At 41.1% G+C, this 17,914-nt stretch overlaps 1 protein-coding gene across 11 annotated transcripts in view; it reads right to left on the reverse strand.

Moving 5' to 3' along the window:
- The window catches only part of GTDC1 (glycosyltransferase like domain containing 1), a 231,123-nt gene that overhangs the window by 125,317 nt on the left and 87,892 nt on the right, over positions 1–17,914 (reverse strand). For 10 of the 11 annotated variants that reach the window (XR_013987035.1, XR_013987036.1, XM_081007918.1 and 7 more), the window contains one exon: positions 6,821–6,988. The exons of the other annotated variant lie outside the window; for it this stretch is intronic. Coding sequence is in view for 8 of the 10 variants with exons in the window: in XM_081007918.1 (XP_080864044.1) it covers positions 6,821–6,988 (168 nt within the window). In the remaining 2 variants the exon portion in view is untranslated. The remainder of the gene's footprint in view (positions 1–6,820; positions 6,989–17,914) is intronic. 11 annotated transcript variants of the gene reach the window in all.

Raw genomic sequence — 17,914 nt, forward strand, 5'->3', positions numbered from 1 at the left:
GGGTGATGGGAGATGTTTCAATGCTCACCTCATTCTATCACTAATCAGATTTGTTGCTGAAAAGGAAATGTAAACATGAGTTGGAAGTGTGTATCATCTCCAACCCTGCATCCACATATGCACTTGGTCCTGTGTGCTCCACCCTTGATCTGACAGCATTGGAAGGTTTGAAAGGGGTTTATAAGCGCAATCAGCTGAATGCCGCCTCTGTATGATCAGGAATATTGCCTTATCAGCATGCCCAATTGTGCTGAGGCTTTGAATTACATCTACCGCAATGTGCTTAGAAGCTCCCTCAGATCTTCCTGTTCAATATGGAGCATCATGGAATCATAGTTGGAAGGGATCCTAAGGATCATATAGTCCAATCCCGGCAATGCAGGAATATGCAATTGTCCCGTACGGGGATCAAACCTGCAACCTTGGCATTGAGTCAGGGGCAGAGTATTGGGAGGAGGGGACAGTGCATGTGGGGTTATTGGAGTTGAGACTAATATGTTCATGTTCCCTTTTTAACCATAACACCTGAAAAGACCTTCTCTTAAACCACTGCACTACACTTCCTCCCAAATTCTTATGTGCATTAGAGAAGTCAGAAATATTTCCAAGCTGAGCAAACCAAGCTAACTATTTTAAAATCAATTCAGACTTAAAGGACCATGTATGTCTCTCCTTCCAGCAAATCTTAATAGGATCTTTTTATGCAGCTAAAGGTTTTCATAACCTTAAACCAACAATACCATAAACAACTTCTCAGCACAGGTCCCCGCCCCAATGGTAACAACTTTAAACCAATAGCAACAGAAATTAAGGGCAGGTTTCAGGGCAAGTTGGTTTTATTACTGTGTCAACTACTGACCTAGGTGGACAAGAGGTAAGTGTCCCTAGCTTCCTCCTGAACTCCATACATTGTCTGTGTTCATGCATAATGCTAAGCCATCATTTATTTTAACCATGGTTTATTCAACAATCCATGAGTTGTCTTGGAGAAGAACAAACAAGCCATGGCTTGTTTCTCCAAAGCTGAGTTTGTTTTTCAGCTGCTCTTCCTTGTGCCTTGATGGGGTAAGGTGGCCAAACCATGGTAAGCAAGGCTGGAGTTCAGAGAGAATGTGAAACCATGGTTAAAACAAACCAAGGGTTGTAGGCCAAAAATAAACCACAGTCTCCTAGGCTGGGTTGGATGTTCAAACAAATCACCTTTTGGGTAAACAAACGATGACTTAAAAGTATCACTTCTGCGAAGGAGACAATGCATAAACATCCCAAGGCACAGCAGCTCCGCACATAACAATCCATACTATGCAAAACTGGACAGCATGGGTCTCTTATTTGGCACTTGCATACACAAGCCTTTACCTAACTTATTACAGTGGTACCTCGGGTTAAGTACTTAATTCGTTCCGGAGGTCCGTTCTTAACCTGAAACTGTTCTTAACCTGAAGCACCACTTTAGCTAATGGGGTCTCCTGCTGCCGCCGCACCACTGGAGCCCAATTTCTGTTCTTATCCTGAAGCAAAGTTCTTAACCTGAAGCACTATTTCTGGCTTAGTGGAGTGTGTAACCTGAAGCGTATGTAACCTGAAGCGTATGTAACCCGAGGTACCACTGTACAATCAACCCAAATAGGTTGGGGATAACAGGCACAGCCCTCAGTTATCACCACCCCTTTCCCAGTGTGTACATGTCTACCAGTTACACTATCTACCAGTCTACCACTTACACTAACTAACACAGGGTTAAAATCATTCCTCCTCCTAATTCTCACTGCTTCATAGACAAGATAGAAAACTGACACTGCCCAGAAAAACAGCAGGACTCAGCAGGAAAAGCAAGGAAATATTTGAACAGAACTCTAGTGCTTTTCAGCTCAACAACTGGAGTGGAACCATTTTTGAAATCTCACATTTTTCCAAACACTTTTTTCAGCTATGTTTTCTTTCAGCTATGACAACCAGTGAGCTAACCTATTTCTTTTGCTTTTAACTAATAGCTGGGAACAAAAGGGACAAAAAAAGTTTACTTCTTTATTTCTGTCAAAACTTTGTGACAGGCAGTCACACTTTTTTGAACCACACATTTAAAATATTTTTTGTTGTTGTCTGTGGGCTATAGTTTTGTGTGTGATTGCCAAAATAGAAACCCAAGCACTTAAATTCAATCAACTAAATGGAGGGGGGGAGTAACACATGCTTACTTAGCATATATCTTAAGGGAAAACAGATTCTGTATAAAGGTTTCTCATTGCTGAAATCTCCCACACTAGCACCTGGCTCCCTAAAGCATCTAATATGGAAAACGGAATTATATAAGTGGACACCCATAACAAGATGCTATGGGGTATTCTGAATTATGCCAATTATGCTATTGGGCTACCCTGCCTGGGTTTTGTGTTGGCTGCCCAACACTCAGTCCCAGATGTTCCTATGAAGTTCTGAAGCCTCCTGATGGCAAAAGTCTCCAGATAATAATTTCACATCCCTGTCAGCCATTCCAAGATACTAAGCAATTAGGGCTCCTTCCGCTTTTCACCAAGCGAGAGAACAATTCGTTAGAACCTGAGAAAGGGCTTTTCTTCTTCCTCTGATTAATTCCCATCAGACACATCTTGCCCAACTCTAATTCACTTACAGTTCAGGATTCTGGTTAGGTAAAAGGTAAAGGTAAAGGACCCCTGATAGTTAAGTCCAGTTGTGAATGACTCTGGGGTTGCGGTGCTCATCTCACTTTACTGGCCGAGGGAGCCGGCGTACAGCTTCTGGGTCATGTGGCCAGCATGACTAAGCCACTTCTGGTGAAACCAGAGCAGCACACGGAAATGCCATTTACCTTCCCGCTGGAGTGGTACCTATTTATCTACTTGCACTTTCATGTGCTTTCGAACTGCTAGGTTGGCAGGAGCTGGGACTGAACAACGGGAGCTCACCCTGTAGTGGGGTTTGAACCGCCAACCTTCCAATCGGCAAACCCAAGGCTCAGTGGTTTACACCACAGCGCTACCCGTGTCCCTTCTCTGGTTAGGAGGACTTCCTAATTAGCACTTAGAACAGTCTTCTGGAGTGGGGAGTTAATTGAGACTGGAAGAAGTGCTTATTCCTGCAAACCAAATATCCACTCCCACCCCAAAGAACCATTTAAGTTGAGAAAGGGACAGGATTTGGGTTGACGGTGGAGAATGCACTCCATGAAGACCCAGATGAAAAGGAATGCAGAATCAGTTTTCTCTTGGGGAATTCTATTTTGCTCTCCTACTGGGCAGCCCAGAACTATGCACCCACCTTAACTATTAGAGAGGTGGGTATTCCGAGGGCCACATTTTCTTCTGAGCATATTTCCAGGGGCCAGAGGTGGCAGGGCCACAGGCAAAACTGAATTTGGCCTTTGTAACCTAGGCTAGTTTCTAGATACAGTCACATACCTCTTTCTATCCCCCATCCCAGAAAAGAAGGAGCACCATTAGAGATAAGGACATGTTCTAGCCAATTAAGCAGGGTGCAAAGCAGGGTCAGTGTGGCTGGAGAGGAGTGTGTGGCCTGGGGAGAGTCCCCAGGGCCAAACAGAGAGGGATGGAGAGCAGCATTTGCTCCCCAAGTCTGAAGTTGCCCACCGCTGTATGAGAGGACATGGTGCTCCCAAGGCATTTGAAATGGCAGCAGGGTTAAAGACAGGTTTTTAAGTATATTTAAAAGAAGAAGAAAGGGGCATATCCTCTGGGGGATATATAAAAAAGAATGAAAGGATAAAAAAGTTTGCATTTCCTTTTCCAATTAAAATTCCTGCCACAAGGCCAGAAATACCGATACATAAGCAAAGAAGGCAATTAGCTTTATAGAATGCGTTTAAAAACATCCTGTCTGTTTTGCTTCTGAGCAAATATACTGCTAATATGCTATGCCTTAGGAGTGATGGTTTCAATCCAGAGAGATATGAGCACACCAGAAGTCTATATTGTTATTTCATGTTGTAACCACCCTGAGACCTGCAGGTATAGGGCGGTATACAAATTTTAATATAGTGGTACCTCTGGTTACATACTTAATTCGTTCCAGAGGTCCATTCTTAACCTGAAACTGTTCTTAACCTGAAGCACCACTTTAGCTAATGGGGCCTCCTGCTGCTGCCACGCCACCAGAGCACGATTTCTGTTCTCATCCTGAAGCAAAGTTCTTAATCCGAGGTACTATTTCTGGGTTAGCAGAGTGTGTAACCTCAAGCGTATGTAACCTGAAGCGTATGTAACCCGAGTTACTACTGTAATAGTAACAACTACAACTCCTACTATTTCTACTACTCCTACTACTACTCCTCTTTCTCCATTTTTCTGTCCTCTTTTTATTACTTATCCCCACCTATACGAGCAGATATGTCCTCCTACCACAGATCAAAATAATACCAGGAAATCGGATCCTGCCATATGTTGCGCTTGATAGTTATTTCAGGATATGTGTAAGTTTAGTGTCATTTTGAAAGATACATTTTTAATAGTTTAGTATTGTTTTGATTTTGAGTTCCATATGGGGCGGGGGGCACCATAATCTTTCCAGCGCTGAGGGCTTCTGAAGGTCTTAATCCAGCCCTAGGGACAGGCACCCACCCACACATGTCAGCAGCTAATGTGTGATAAAGTGCTCCTTATTTAGTAGATGAGAAAGAGGTAGACAATTAAGCAAGTGCAGATTTAGAGAGCTTCCCCCGGGCTGATATGTTCCATACGGCTCATCGAGGCCAAAGAGCATGCAGCAGAAGGAAAAGGAGAGACTGGCTTATGTGCAGATACAGTCTTCCCCCTGCCCATGCCAGATATAGCAGCCATTGTCAGTTTGATTGAGAATCCCCCTCACACTGCTGATTATGCATAGTAGGGGTGGGCTTACAGGGTGTATTTTTTAGAACCCCAGGTCTACCCCACCACAACCAAGTGCAGAATGGAACCTATGGTATATACATGCAGTGACACACTTACTCAAGACCTGGGATAGCTCAGTTGGTTGAGTATGAGGCTGTTAAATTCAGGGTTGTGGGTTTGAGCCCCACTTTGGGTGAAAGAGCCCTGCATTGCAGGGAGTTGGACCAGGTGACCCTCACGGTCTCTTCCAATGCTACAGTTCCATGACCCTATAGAATGTTTGTAGGGATGCTGCCCTTGCATTAAGGAACGGGGTTGCTTCTAAGCACACAACTCACCCCAAAGATTTTATTTTTTTAGTGTCAAGAAATGAACTTCTTGTGCTCCTTTCACACAAAAATCCCCATATAGTTTCCCTGTACACATTCATTATTTCAGCTGTCTGATTTGTATCTGAAAGTCAGAAACCCCTGTTGATGTACTGTAAATCACCCAGAGAAATACCATTACCCCACAATGTGTTTCTGCCCACACCTGTCCTAAAGGAAGAAGCCCCAACACTTGCCAAGGTTAATGGGCAGGATGGGAGTTCCACTCACCCATTCATTCACTCCCACTGTATAGCTGAATTTCAGGAAACAGATCTAGTGGGGTGGATTCAACAAAATAGTTGCACTAACAGGAGCCAGTACAATGAGACCCACTAGCACAATGGGTATTTCCCTCTCCTCCCCTTGCATGCCCTCCCACACCCCAAATCAGCTCAAGGAGCAAGGGAAGGTCTGCTTGTGCTGATGGAATGATCATAATTGTGCATTATTGAATTATTCCCAGTGTTTATATGACTTCAAAATACAAATTTTGACCATTAATACAGCTAAATCATTGGAAAGGTACCATAAGCTCAAAGATAATATAGGAAATGATAGCATCTTCAAAAGCAAAAGTGAGGTGGGGGGAATGGTTTAACATTTCATGATGTATTTCTTCCAGTAGCAATGATGAGGAATATTTTTTATAAGCTGCTATTTGTTTTTAAGAACCATTTCATGGCAAAGCCATTTCATTATATTCTCAGAATATTGCTACTGCAAAACTGAAGCATTTTGCAAACGAAAGCAGAACGGCAGCTACAAAAAGCTCGAGTATATAGGGATCATTATTTGTCTTTCATCTGAGTTACAATGCAAAGATGCAGATGTTATACATCGAGCTTTAAAACGCTCAATCTATGCTTATAATAATTCTAATAACAAATATGTGAAATAGACCAAGTAAATGAATTTATTTCAATTCAAGCCAATTCAGCTTTGCAGTTTCACTTTAGGTTTGTATAACGCCTAATCACAAAGCTTTTCAGTGTAGCTGTTATTAACTTCTTTCATTAACTTATATTCAAGAAATATGTTTGTTTTAAGTAACAATAAAGGGCCACAGCCTTTTAAATGTCTGGGTGTTTTACCACTGCACAATTTGTGAATACGCAATGAAAGAAACGTAAGGATTTATCTGGTATGTTTACTACCCTCTCTCACTAAAAACATTGCCGCAGTACATTTTAATTTTTGTTTACTCCCTTGAAAACCTCTATTTTAATTTCAGCTGGATGCAGTAAAAGCTATTGCTGAGCCAGTGTTGATTAACTGCCCCCTTTGTTAAGTGCTCTCAAAGCAAAAGCACTGAGGTATATACTGGAAATCAGAACATTTTACTGGAGTACAATGAGACGCTCATAATAGTATCTAGGTATACTTGGCATTCAGCAAGTCGTATATACTAATGAACCTGATACTTTCAGTGTTGAATTGTGTGTGCATCTGTCTGTCTGCAAATACTGGAAATCACGTAGGACTCTGTGTATGTCTGTGTATATATATTATTATTGAAAGAAAAAGGAAAAAAGAACCCCTGGAGGCATGTTCATGAAGATACTAGAAAACAATTAAACACAAGGGCATGAGAGATGCACCTACCATGAAAGAATCTGGTTGTACCCGTATTGGAAGTCTCTTTCCTGACATTTCTGGACAGGATATGTCAATTGGTTCTCATGGAAGTAAAGGACCTTTTTCAATTTGCCAAGGTCAGGCCGAAGGGCAACGAGTTCAGTCAGGTTAAGCACTGAGCTTGCAAAGAGGATCCTAAGAAACAAGGAAAGTAGTGTTTACTGTCTACAAGCCTGCTCAAAAGTGTCACCCTTCACCCTTTCCCTCCCACCGCTCTCCCCACAAGAAAAACATAACCTCTATAGGGACACATCAGTGGCTAAGCCTTAATACCATGTAGCAGCATTCTAAGTTTTGATCTCTTAAAAAACAGCTGCTAAGGACTCAAGTAGAAAAGCACTGAATCTCATTGGTTTTCTCAGCTCAGTTACAGAGAGATGCAAAGTAAAAGAGAGAGAGAGAGAGCTGGATGGGTTTTATTGAAAAACGCTAGAAAAGCTGTGTCTGAAGGACAAATGGAACAAAGATAAGGCTGACTGGGGAATACTTTGCTTGCCAGTTTCATTACACTTTACTTCTTTATGCAACCAACTACTGAAATTCAATATATGAGCCGGTGTGGCACATGCTCATGTTATGACATAAAGCCTTTTGATTTATGCAATAGACATATCTACTGTGGTTTTTATTTTTCATGTTAAGATTTCCTTTCCCTACTTTTTTCATATTAAATATCCACCATAGCATTTGTTGTTTTGTTCATTCTGTCCCATCTATTGCCACAGTACTTGGAGCAGTCAGTAAGACTTGTCACTGCTTTCAAATTATACAACACAGGTGCAGATCATATGGTAAACCTGGCTGCCTGAAACAAACTTAAAAAGCTATAGAAATATGCAAATATAGTACTTAATATCATATGGGCGACTCTTCTCCAAGCAATGAGAAATTCCAGGGGTGTGGTGCTTTAGTTTTCTTTGGATAGAACATCACTTTAAGCTTAGGGTGTTCAATATTTGAGTTTATTTAAAAATAAACAACCCAACAAGCAACCAGAGCTACTGCCCCACATCTAATCACCAAAGAGTCTAATAGCTTGCAGAGCCCAGAAACTCAGTTCTCTTCCTACTTCTCCACACACACACACACACACACACACACACACACCTAGATTACACCATCCTCAGCTGAGACTAGGTCCCCCCCCCCCCCGCTAAACAGCACATTGCTGTGTGGTCCTGTATCTAGAAGCAATCTTCTAACAATTAGCTTTCACAGAGACACATGACCTGAATATCCCTGGCTGTTAACACTCCTTTGTCAAGTCCAAGACTCTGGCCAGGTATTGCCTTAAGGGCCTTAACGTTTAAGGCAAATCCATGGTGACAGTCCTTTTCACAGAAATCTGACAGCAAAACCAACAACAATAGCATAACAAGTCATTGACGGAGAGTGTGGCTATGTTAAAGCTAAGTCATCTCCGACCTGAAACACCCGTTTCCTTTTACCACAAAGGAACACTAACACAATACATACTCTCTTTCAAATCCACTCCTTGCGTTAATAAGGAAAACAAACTGTGATTGAATATTGTATTCTTTAACTCTCAGCTCCTTGTTCAGGATTTAACACTAAATTGAATTATGATGAATATGATTTTCAAAGGAACCTTCCAGAATAAATTGAGTTGTGCTTGAATAGCTACCACAACATCCTGGTCACACCTAGAGAGGCAGAACTCAACAGCTCCACCTTTAAGTGGAGCCTCTAATATTAAGGCTAAATCAGAGATTGGATCTGGAGAAAACTCTACAGAAGGAGTGGGCAAGAAGATTACTTTTCATTTTCTCCTCTTCCAAGTAACACCCATAAAAGCATATTCCAAGGGTCAAGGGGCCTTGTTGAAGGGAATGGGCTGTGATGTGGAGGAATCTCTGAAAACTGAGAAGACACACCTTTTGTAAATTGGGCTACCACTCATGGGTGATGCTACCTCATATTCTGGCATCCCCCTCAGCACTCTGTGCCACAGTCCACCCCATTTAGCAGGGAGTCCAACACCTCAAAGTAAGTTTAAAGCAATGCGCAATGGGGGAGGGGGGTACATAACTTCCCATGTACCTTCATGGGTTGTGACTGGCCAGGAACAAGACCCTGGGGTTGTAATGGATAGCCTGATGAAGATGTCGACCCAGTGTGTGTCAGCTAGGAAGGTGGCAAAATCCATGCCAGGGATTATTAGGAGAGGGACTGAAAATAAAACTGTCAGTATTATAAAGTCGTTATAAAGTCCCAGCTGCATATGGAGAACTGTGTACAGCAGGCATAGGCAAACTCAGCCCTCCGGATGTTTTGGGACTACAACTCCCATCATCCCTGACCACTGGTCCTGTTAGCTAGGGATGATGGGAGTTGTAGTCCCAAAACATCTGGAGGGCCGAATTTGCCTATGCCTGGTGTAGTTTTGATCAACTCGCCTCAAGAAGGATATTGTGGAGCAGGAAAAGGTTCACAAAAGAGTAACAAAAATGGTAGATGCGATGGAGCAACTCCTTCATGAGGAAAGGATACAACATTTGAGGCTTTTTAGTTTAAAGAAGGTCAAGTAAGACGTGACAGGACGAAGGTGTATAAAATTATTAATGGTGTGGAGACAGTGTTCCTCACCCTTCTCCCTCATAATACTAGAACCCGGTGACATTTCTCAACCATATACTGGCAGCTGTTGAAGCACCTCTGAGGTAAAGTCCCGTGACCATTCATTGCTAACTCTTGCTTTGCTTATCTTACTTGTATGGGACCTCTAGGTAACTAAAAAAACCACAGCTACAAAAGATTTTACTTCCCCACTGAAGCGATAAAACTGTGCTCTTTTAAAAAATAAATCTCATGACATTGTAAGAACGCATGCACAGTCGCCCCACAGGTCTGTTTCGTACCGCCACGGAGCCACGGTTTAAAGCTTAAACAACACCTGACAGGGCACGTTACAGTGAACATGCCCACAGAGGAACCGTGTATTTGTCTAATGGACTCCTTACGCAGGGCACTGGAGGATATGATGAGGCACACTTCCACTTAACACCTAGTGCCAGGGAAGGGAAAGGAAGTTTTATTATTATAATGTTGCCCATGACATAAATATATGTCAGCTGTCATTCCGTGTGACATCAACTTTCATTTTACCTCAGGTTATTATTTCAGTAATAAATCCTAACAAGGTGAGCTTTATCATCCCACAGAGTCTATCTAGGAGGTAAGGACACAAGGTGATACCAAGAACGCGGGGAACATGATAATTCCTGACAGCTGCTGCTTGAGCGCAAGTTAAATTGAACAGTTTGTCTCAGCATAAAGATGTTATAAGGTTTTACATTTAATTTTTTTTACATAAAACCCAGAGAAAGCCTAGTTAGGCAATCTTTCACAAACATGACATACTACAATCACTGCATAAGCTGGATTAGTGCTTATTACCATGCTACTAGAGAATTAAGCTGTTTTTAGACCACCAAAGAGCTTTAAATTGCAACTTTTGTCTCTGTAAGGGAAACCTATATTTAAACTGTCTGCTAAAGTCAAATTAAAACAGCTACATCATTAGCATGTTATCTCACAAAATAAGAGTAAATTTAAAACTGCCGTTAACATTATTCTTATCCAACCTGATCAACGTTACAAAATGCTAATGCGCAATGCATTTACGCACACGCACACTATATACCATGTTAGCAAACACAAGCCCGCTACCCAGCAAAAAAAGCAAAAACAAAACCCAACATTTATTAAGTGATCATCTGTTCTAAATATTCGACACAAAAGGATGCCAAATACTTTACAATGGTGTAGTCAGCCACATGCTTTCCCAGCGCAACCCAAATTTGCCCATAATTGGAACAAATAGAGTAGGCCAAACTCACATGTGAGTGAATGAACTGTTTGAGACTTTCATAGCCATTAGGCACATGTGTGGTGTATTAGATACACATAAATCTGAATACATATTTGCCTGCCCCTTTGGTCTGCAGAATGTAAACTTCAAAATAACTCAGCATTTACGGTGAATGATTTCCCCCATTTTGCCACAGGGCTGGTGAAGGGTGAGCATGACTTTTGGTGGCTCAGTCCTATGAAATGGCTTTGGGCGCGCTGGTTCAGCACTGTTCTGTACAGCTGCAGCTATAAAAGACCCATCCAATTCTTGGCAAACAGGTGCATGATCTTCTGGCAATGAGCTGCTTGCCAAATATAACTCTTTCCTTTATTCTGAAAGGGAAGCCTGCCCTCCACTACAAACAAAAGTACTTTTGCATTATATGAGTGGGGGAAAGGCACCGGTAGCATGCCTGGGAATGCATTGCTCAATCCCACCACTCATAAACTATTCCCTTGGCTCAAAGGGTTATATAGTTCAGTGCTCCAACAGTGCATATTGGCTTATATTGTGGATGTTTGCTCTGTATTATTTTATTAATACTAATGCTACATATTTGTAATGGCCTTTGGCTACAATAAATGTATGAACTGCGGCTGTCAGGAATGTTTCTACTTATCTGTTGTTGCTCTACCAAGAAATGGATAGAAGCAAAGTTGCCAGCTGCAGGTTTTGCTAAGAACCAGGAAGCCACAGCAACTAGTTCTTATATCAGAGTGGATCCATACAGATTAAACCGGCAACAAGTACAGGTTTTCACCCCTTCCATAGAATGTAAAATAAAATGTATTATTTGACTCCTGATAATTGGCAACTGTAATGGGTTTAGGGGTTGCTCGTGCGTAAGTTGCCGCCACTCCTGGCTAGGTTACCTGGTTAACCGTTTCTGACTGAACAGCCTCCAGCATCGTGACTGTCTCAGTCGCTGGCAGAATCCGTCAGTGGGCGTTTCTTAAACCTTTTCCAGCATAAAAGTTGTTTGACGCCAAGTCTCCTCCTACTCTCCCTGCGCGGAAGTCTTCTGCGCAGGGAGGGTGTGGGCAGCGGAGTACCCGTACTCTCTCCGCTGGTCTCCAGCGAAGAGTCTTGGAGCCTCCTCCCCGATTCCCCCACCTGCCCCCCTTCTCCACTGGTGTTACGCTGATTTCCTTCCCCAGCAGATGGGCTGCCTCTCTCCCTACTGGGACCCTCTCCTGCATCCCTTTGGAGCCTTCCCTCCGCCTCTAGCTCCGATGGCAGTTCCCTGACAGCAACATATAGGCAAGAGGATTGAGACTACTGACGAATACTCCGTCTCCCCATACATGAACAGGATGCCAAACTAAAGAAATGGGTCAATTGATTGCTTTGTTTTTGTATTTTTTTTGGGGGGGGGAAATGAGTACTTATTCATCAGCTAGCATTATTCATGCATAAAACATAACAGATTACTTACTTTAATACTCAATTATTTATTATATATTAATATTCAATCAACATGTAACAGTTATATTTTGATACTGTATACGAAGGGAATGTATAAATCACAACAAAAAGCTTTTTCATTTGTGCTTCAACAATAAGCAACTTTAAAAATTCAAACAAAGATATAGAGCAATAAACAATAATATATTAGAATCTATAATATAATAAATAAAAAATGAGGACTAATTTATTCTTGACATAGTATGTACAAATGTCAAAAGGCTTAGATGATATAAACTATTTTATAAATTCAGTTTTTATACAGAAACTAATTTGAAATGTTTACAGAAATAATTAAGTCTTACTATTGTAATGTTCTTTATTTTTCAGAAGAAGCCACAAGGGTTGTCATCCCTTTCATCTTAATTAGTCCATGTGTTTGTTATATTTGTTATGTACTTCCATAAACATTTATAAACATTAATTGTTATGAAAAAAATATTTTTCCTCTCAATGTAATTACTATATGTACATACTAATATATAACTAGCAAACATCTAGGATTGCAACTCATTCATTTATTTTAGAATGTGAACTGGTGTCATCCCCAAAAAAGCAATTTGATAAATCATTCAGTGAATGCTTCTTTAACCCATTTTCTCTCTATAAGGACACATACTGTCCATTGTCAATGCACTGAAAATGTTTTGTCTTCTGAACTCCAGCCACAATGGGTCTGTAGTGACTCAAAAGCAGTGCACTGTACTGGAAACCAACAGGCATCTTATATGACCTTCACATGCATTTTTGTGGACACCTGAAACTACTGCATTCAGTTAGTCCTGGTTATTAATTCTTGCAGCATGGGCTTGCAGGAGTGCCCCATCTTCCATATTTGTCTTGGTAACATGACAAGCCTGAGACCATGCATAAGGTTCCTACATGCCCCACCTTGTATAACCTCCCATTTTTCTGGGGCTGTTGCAGCATGGAGAGGGACACGTTTCTCAAATAGGCATGTTTCTCCAAATGCAAATGGTATAGATGTCTTTCAAAAATACACCTTAAAAAAACAAGCCTAGGCAACAGTATTAATTATGTTGTGGACATGAATACTGTCCCTTAAAAAAATGAAGTTATGTCCCCCCCCCCCCCCAGTTTTATACATTCAAGGTGCAGATTTCCTGATTTGTTGCTCAAATTCTGATCTTTTTCAAGATGTTCTATTAAAATTCCTACCAACTACAACAGCCAAATTACAAATTGTTCTAGTTTGGGGAAAACAAGTGGGTTCCCTCAGTGTTCCAAACTCCCATTGTTCTAGGTGCATTTTGTGACAAGGAATTTCATTAGTGCAAGCAGTTTCTGAGCTCTGGGCGCAGTACTGAGCCTAAGATTTCAGATTAAAACTTTAGAGTGGAAGGAAAAGAGGATCTTTTTCTTCCTCCCCACTTCTAGCTACTTCCTGAAGCCTGGAGAAGATACCCTCTTAAGAATATTAAGGGGGTGGGCAGGGGAAGGACTAGACCATGTGAAAAATGAACATAATATTTTAGCTGCAGTTCATTCATTTTCAGCTTTGTATTTTTGTTATTAAAAAGGAGTGCCTAGACATTCCGTTGTTGCGCCCACAACCTAGGTTTAAGGTGCCATTTAGCTCCTAGCTTTCAAATCTCAGTTTCTAACAATGTCTTTCCTCAAGATTAGTTTAGCCCTAAGAAAGTAGACATGCCTGTAATTTGCTGAATCTCCTGCTGCTTACACAAGCGCAGGATGGTTTTTTCATTTGTCAATAGATTGTTCAAGGAAGGAGTCAAGTCTATTCATTGACAGATGTACAGTGCTGTCTCCCAGATTAGGAGCTAAACTTCAGAGAAGTTATATGCTATGAATAGAATGCTTTAAATGGGGGAAGAGTCCAACCAACACCCAGCAAACCAAACTGTCTCCATAGAAATACCACCTCATTTATTTCACAGAACCAACCGAAGTCTGTATTACTTAGTAATAATCAAACCATCTGGGCTTTTCTTTGCAACATCAATTCCTAATCATGGTCTCTGACCCAAGTTGCCAGCATGGCCATTTTTCTGGTAACCCTTTTCCAAGATGATGATCCCAAAACACTGTTTACATCAGGTGGGAATCTGTGGTTCTCCAGATAATGTTGAGCTCTAACTTCCATCAACCATGTTGGCCACTGGTCAAGGCTCAGGGGAATTTCAGTCTAAAAACATCTGGAAGGCTACAGATACCCCAACCCTACCATAAATCAGCACACCGCTAGCCATTCCTACTGAGGCATTGTACATAAAACTGAAAACTGATACCCTATCACAGTTTCACAGAGTTGTTCAGGAAGAATAAAGGAGCTATAAGAAATTTTGCACTCCAGTGTAAGCCAGGTTATAATATTCAATTGGCATAAATTGATAAAATTGTTATCCTCATTAGAGGTATGCTATAGCTGCTGAATTCCAGTGCTAAATCCCCAGTACAGTTTTGATATAGCTTTCCAAGAGCAATTCCAAACAACAGCTAATCAGATAAGTATTTTTATATTAAGCTGTAACATCAAGAAGTAAACTTTAAAAAGATTTTGAGATAGACTTCTGAGATTTAACGAAAGAGCCTTTAAAGACTGCTTTTATTTTTAGGTAACTTCATTCAAGCTTCCTGAGTTTTATGAGGAGTATGGTAATAATTTTCTCCTCCCTTTGTAGTTAAGTTTAGCCACAATTAATTACTGGCAGATACACATTTTCACTTTTAGACCTGATGATTCACCACGAGCCATTATATTACCTTCTTTGCTTCCATCAAGGGACATACCAAATAAGTAGGGTGACCTTTTTTTTTCTTTTAAGAAAAAAGAAATGGACTAGCTTCTGTTTCTGAGAGAATATGCAAGCTTATCTGCAGACACAAATATGCACTCATCTACGATACACTGTAACAAAGACAGCAACCTTGCGCACAGATAAATCTACAGAAATTCCACTGAAATGAAAACACTTCATGGACAAATAAATATGCAAGCTGTAAAACTGAGGCTATGCACTCTGACCTGGAAACAAGGTCCACTGAAAAGATTCAGCCTTTCCCCCCTATGTAAACTTGCATATGATTGCACTGTAAGATTATTTTAATGTGCCATATGATCAGGGAAGGGTTATTTTATTACCAGTATAATCTTAGCAGAACATAAACCAAGTACAAAGTTTACCCCAACTTCTTAGGATTGGGGCACCTTATTTGAAAGTTTCCCTATCCTATAACCTTGTTAGCCTTGTGAGTGGGCAAGGAACACCTACTTATGAAAGATCTGCCGTAATTATTTGGAAATGTCAGAAATACGCAGTCAAGGAGTTGGGAAAACCTAGTTGAATACCATCCAGAAAGACTGCAGTGGTCTTTCTGGAAGGTGGTCAGTACAAAGCATGCAAATGTACTTCTCTTCATATGATCTTACATTCCCACAAGATGTAGTGAGACTACCATCTTGGATGGCTTTAAAAGAGGACTATTCATGTGGGATAAAGGCTATCCAACAATGGCAACTAGCCAGATGATGATGTTCTGCTTGTCCTGTTGAAGGCAGAATGCTTCTGAATACCAGTTGGTAGGAACTGCAAGCGGGCAGCATCATGCTGCACTAAGGCCCTGTCTTCCCAAGTTGGACATTGTGAAAGCAGAATGCTAGACTTAGATGGGCCTTGACACTTTTAAAGGATGGCTCACTGCATGAATTCCACCAGCTACTTTTCTCAGTGTGACTGCTCTAAACATGCTTGTGCATGTGACTGCATGTAGAAAAGGGGCATGTGACCCAGCACATGTGACCCAGGCACACTAAAAAAGACCCAGTTCTTATATTCATGAAACCAGCAATCTTCTTAGCATTATGTGCACAAGTGCTTCTGAATACTTTCCTGTGCACAGAATGTGATTTGTAAAAGGGACACCATGTGCCATGGTTTAAGGCTACAAAGTTTTCCAAATGGACTTCCTCACTCAAATGTTATGTTATCTGTATGGTGGAGGGAACTGATATGTGCCTACTCCTCCACCATGCAAAGTGGCTTCCTAGGCCCCATGGAACTGGGCTTGTGACTGCAATAACTCCAAACTGCCAATACAGTTGTATAAATGGTTCCCATATGTACCCAGAATCCGGATACTTCCAAATCATGTATCTCTCATCTGGAGAATATCATGAGATGACAATAATGTATATGAAAATTGGACCATATGTCAAATCCAAAGAGGAGAGCTGCAGGAGTTGTCAAATTCCGTTATCTTCTAGAATGGGATTATAGCATGTAACAATAGCTAAGCACTCCTACTTCCCTGAGCACTGAGAAATCCAGGGGACTATTATTACCAGGGTAACTTTCATTTGGATGCCATGAGGAGGAGGACTCACTCACATCTTATGGTATCTTTGTAATATTTATTTACAAATATACAATGAGAGCACCAGGCGTGCCTGGTTTCGCTCCACACTGGGAGTGCCTGGTGCGCATGTGTTATGTCATATGCACTGCACACGTCACATGGTGTGACAGGTCCCATCAGACCCTCCCATGGCTGCAATGAGCTCCATGGGGACTGGGCATGCCATGTGACATTACACGTGTGACACATTGGGTTGCCCAGTCAGGCACCCATAGTGGAATTTTTTGTGGGTGTCTCAGCACCCAGGGCCCTCCATAGATGACACCTGTGGAGAACATTCTGGAAGCAGATGCCAAAGATGGACAGCAGAACTGCTAATCCCGTTAGGTTTCCGAAAAAGGAAACTGTAAGGTGCTTCATCTTCAGAAAACTGCATGTAAAAATAAATAAATAAATCATGTTTTGCTTCTACCTGTGGCTTGTATCAAACTAAGTTATTTTCTGAGGCAACCCATTGAAATTAATGGACCTAAATGAGTCATGACTATTCATTTTGGTGGGCCTATATTCAGTATGACTAGCATTGGTTAAAACCTTGCATTTCCTCCAACCCTGATGCATGTCTTGAAGAAAGGCTGGAGAAAAATTAAGGAATATTAATCTTTAAAACCCCTTTCGGAGGGTTCTTGGAGACCATCTTGGCTGTGAGCCCTGGAAGAGCTGTTCCCTGCTATGCAGGCCCTTTCCCACCTGGCTTAGGAAGGCAGGGCCCTGACTGACTCCAGCTACAAAAGCTGAGGCTGCTGAAGAGGCCAGAGACCATTTTGGCTATCTCTTAGTGCAGACCCAGGTTACCAAGCCTGAGCTTCAACAGACACTGCTCACCATGAACCCCCATTAGCAGGACTGGCAGTAGATATGTTCTACTACGCTTATGATGGTATTTTATTTTCTTGCAAGCTATGCCATTTTAAATGTGCATTTTATATTTTACTTCCTTTAGAAATGTTTTCTTTCAAAATGCTTGAAACACTTTTTTGTTAACTTTGCTGAGTTAAATGTGCATTCTGTAGTTGACCTCCTTTGTAATGTTTTATTTTGAAATCTTTAAAGATAATATTTTAGCTTCCTGTAAATTACATTGCTTTGAATGTATACTTTATGTTTGACTTTCTACAGTAATGTTTTATTCAGTATTTTAACGTAGGTTGTAAACCTCATTGAGATTTTCTTATTAAAAGTATAAAGCGGTGTAGAAATGAGCAATTGTAATCATAATAAAGCTTATTTGTTGTATCAATTGAGCTTAACCCAAACTAACTATTCCCGCCAAATGTTTTTATAACATAAAACCATATTCCCACTGTAGAAGAACAAGGTAAATT

The sequence above is a fragment of the Podarcis pityusensis genome (assembly GCF_964106645.2).
Source record: "Podarcis pityusensis genome assembly, chromosome: 1".
In the NCBI taxonomy this organism is placed as follows: Eukaryota; Metazoa; Chordata; class Lepidosauria; order Squamata; family Lacertidae; genus Podarcis; species Podarcis pityusensis.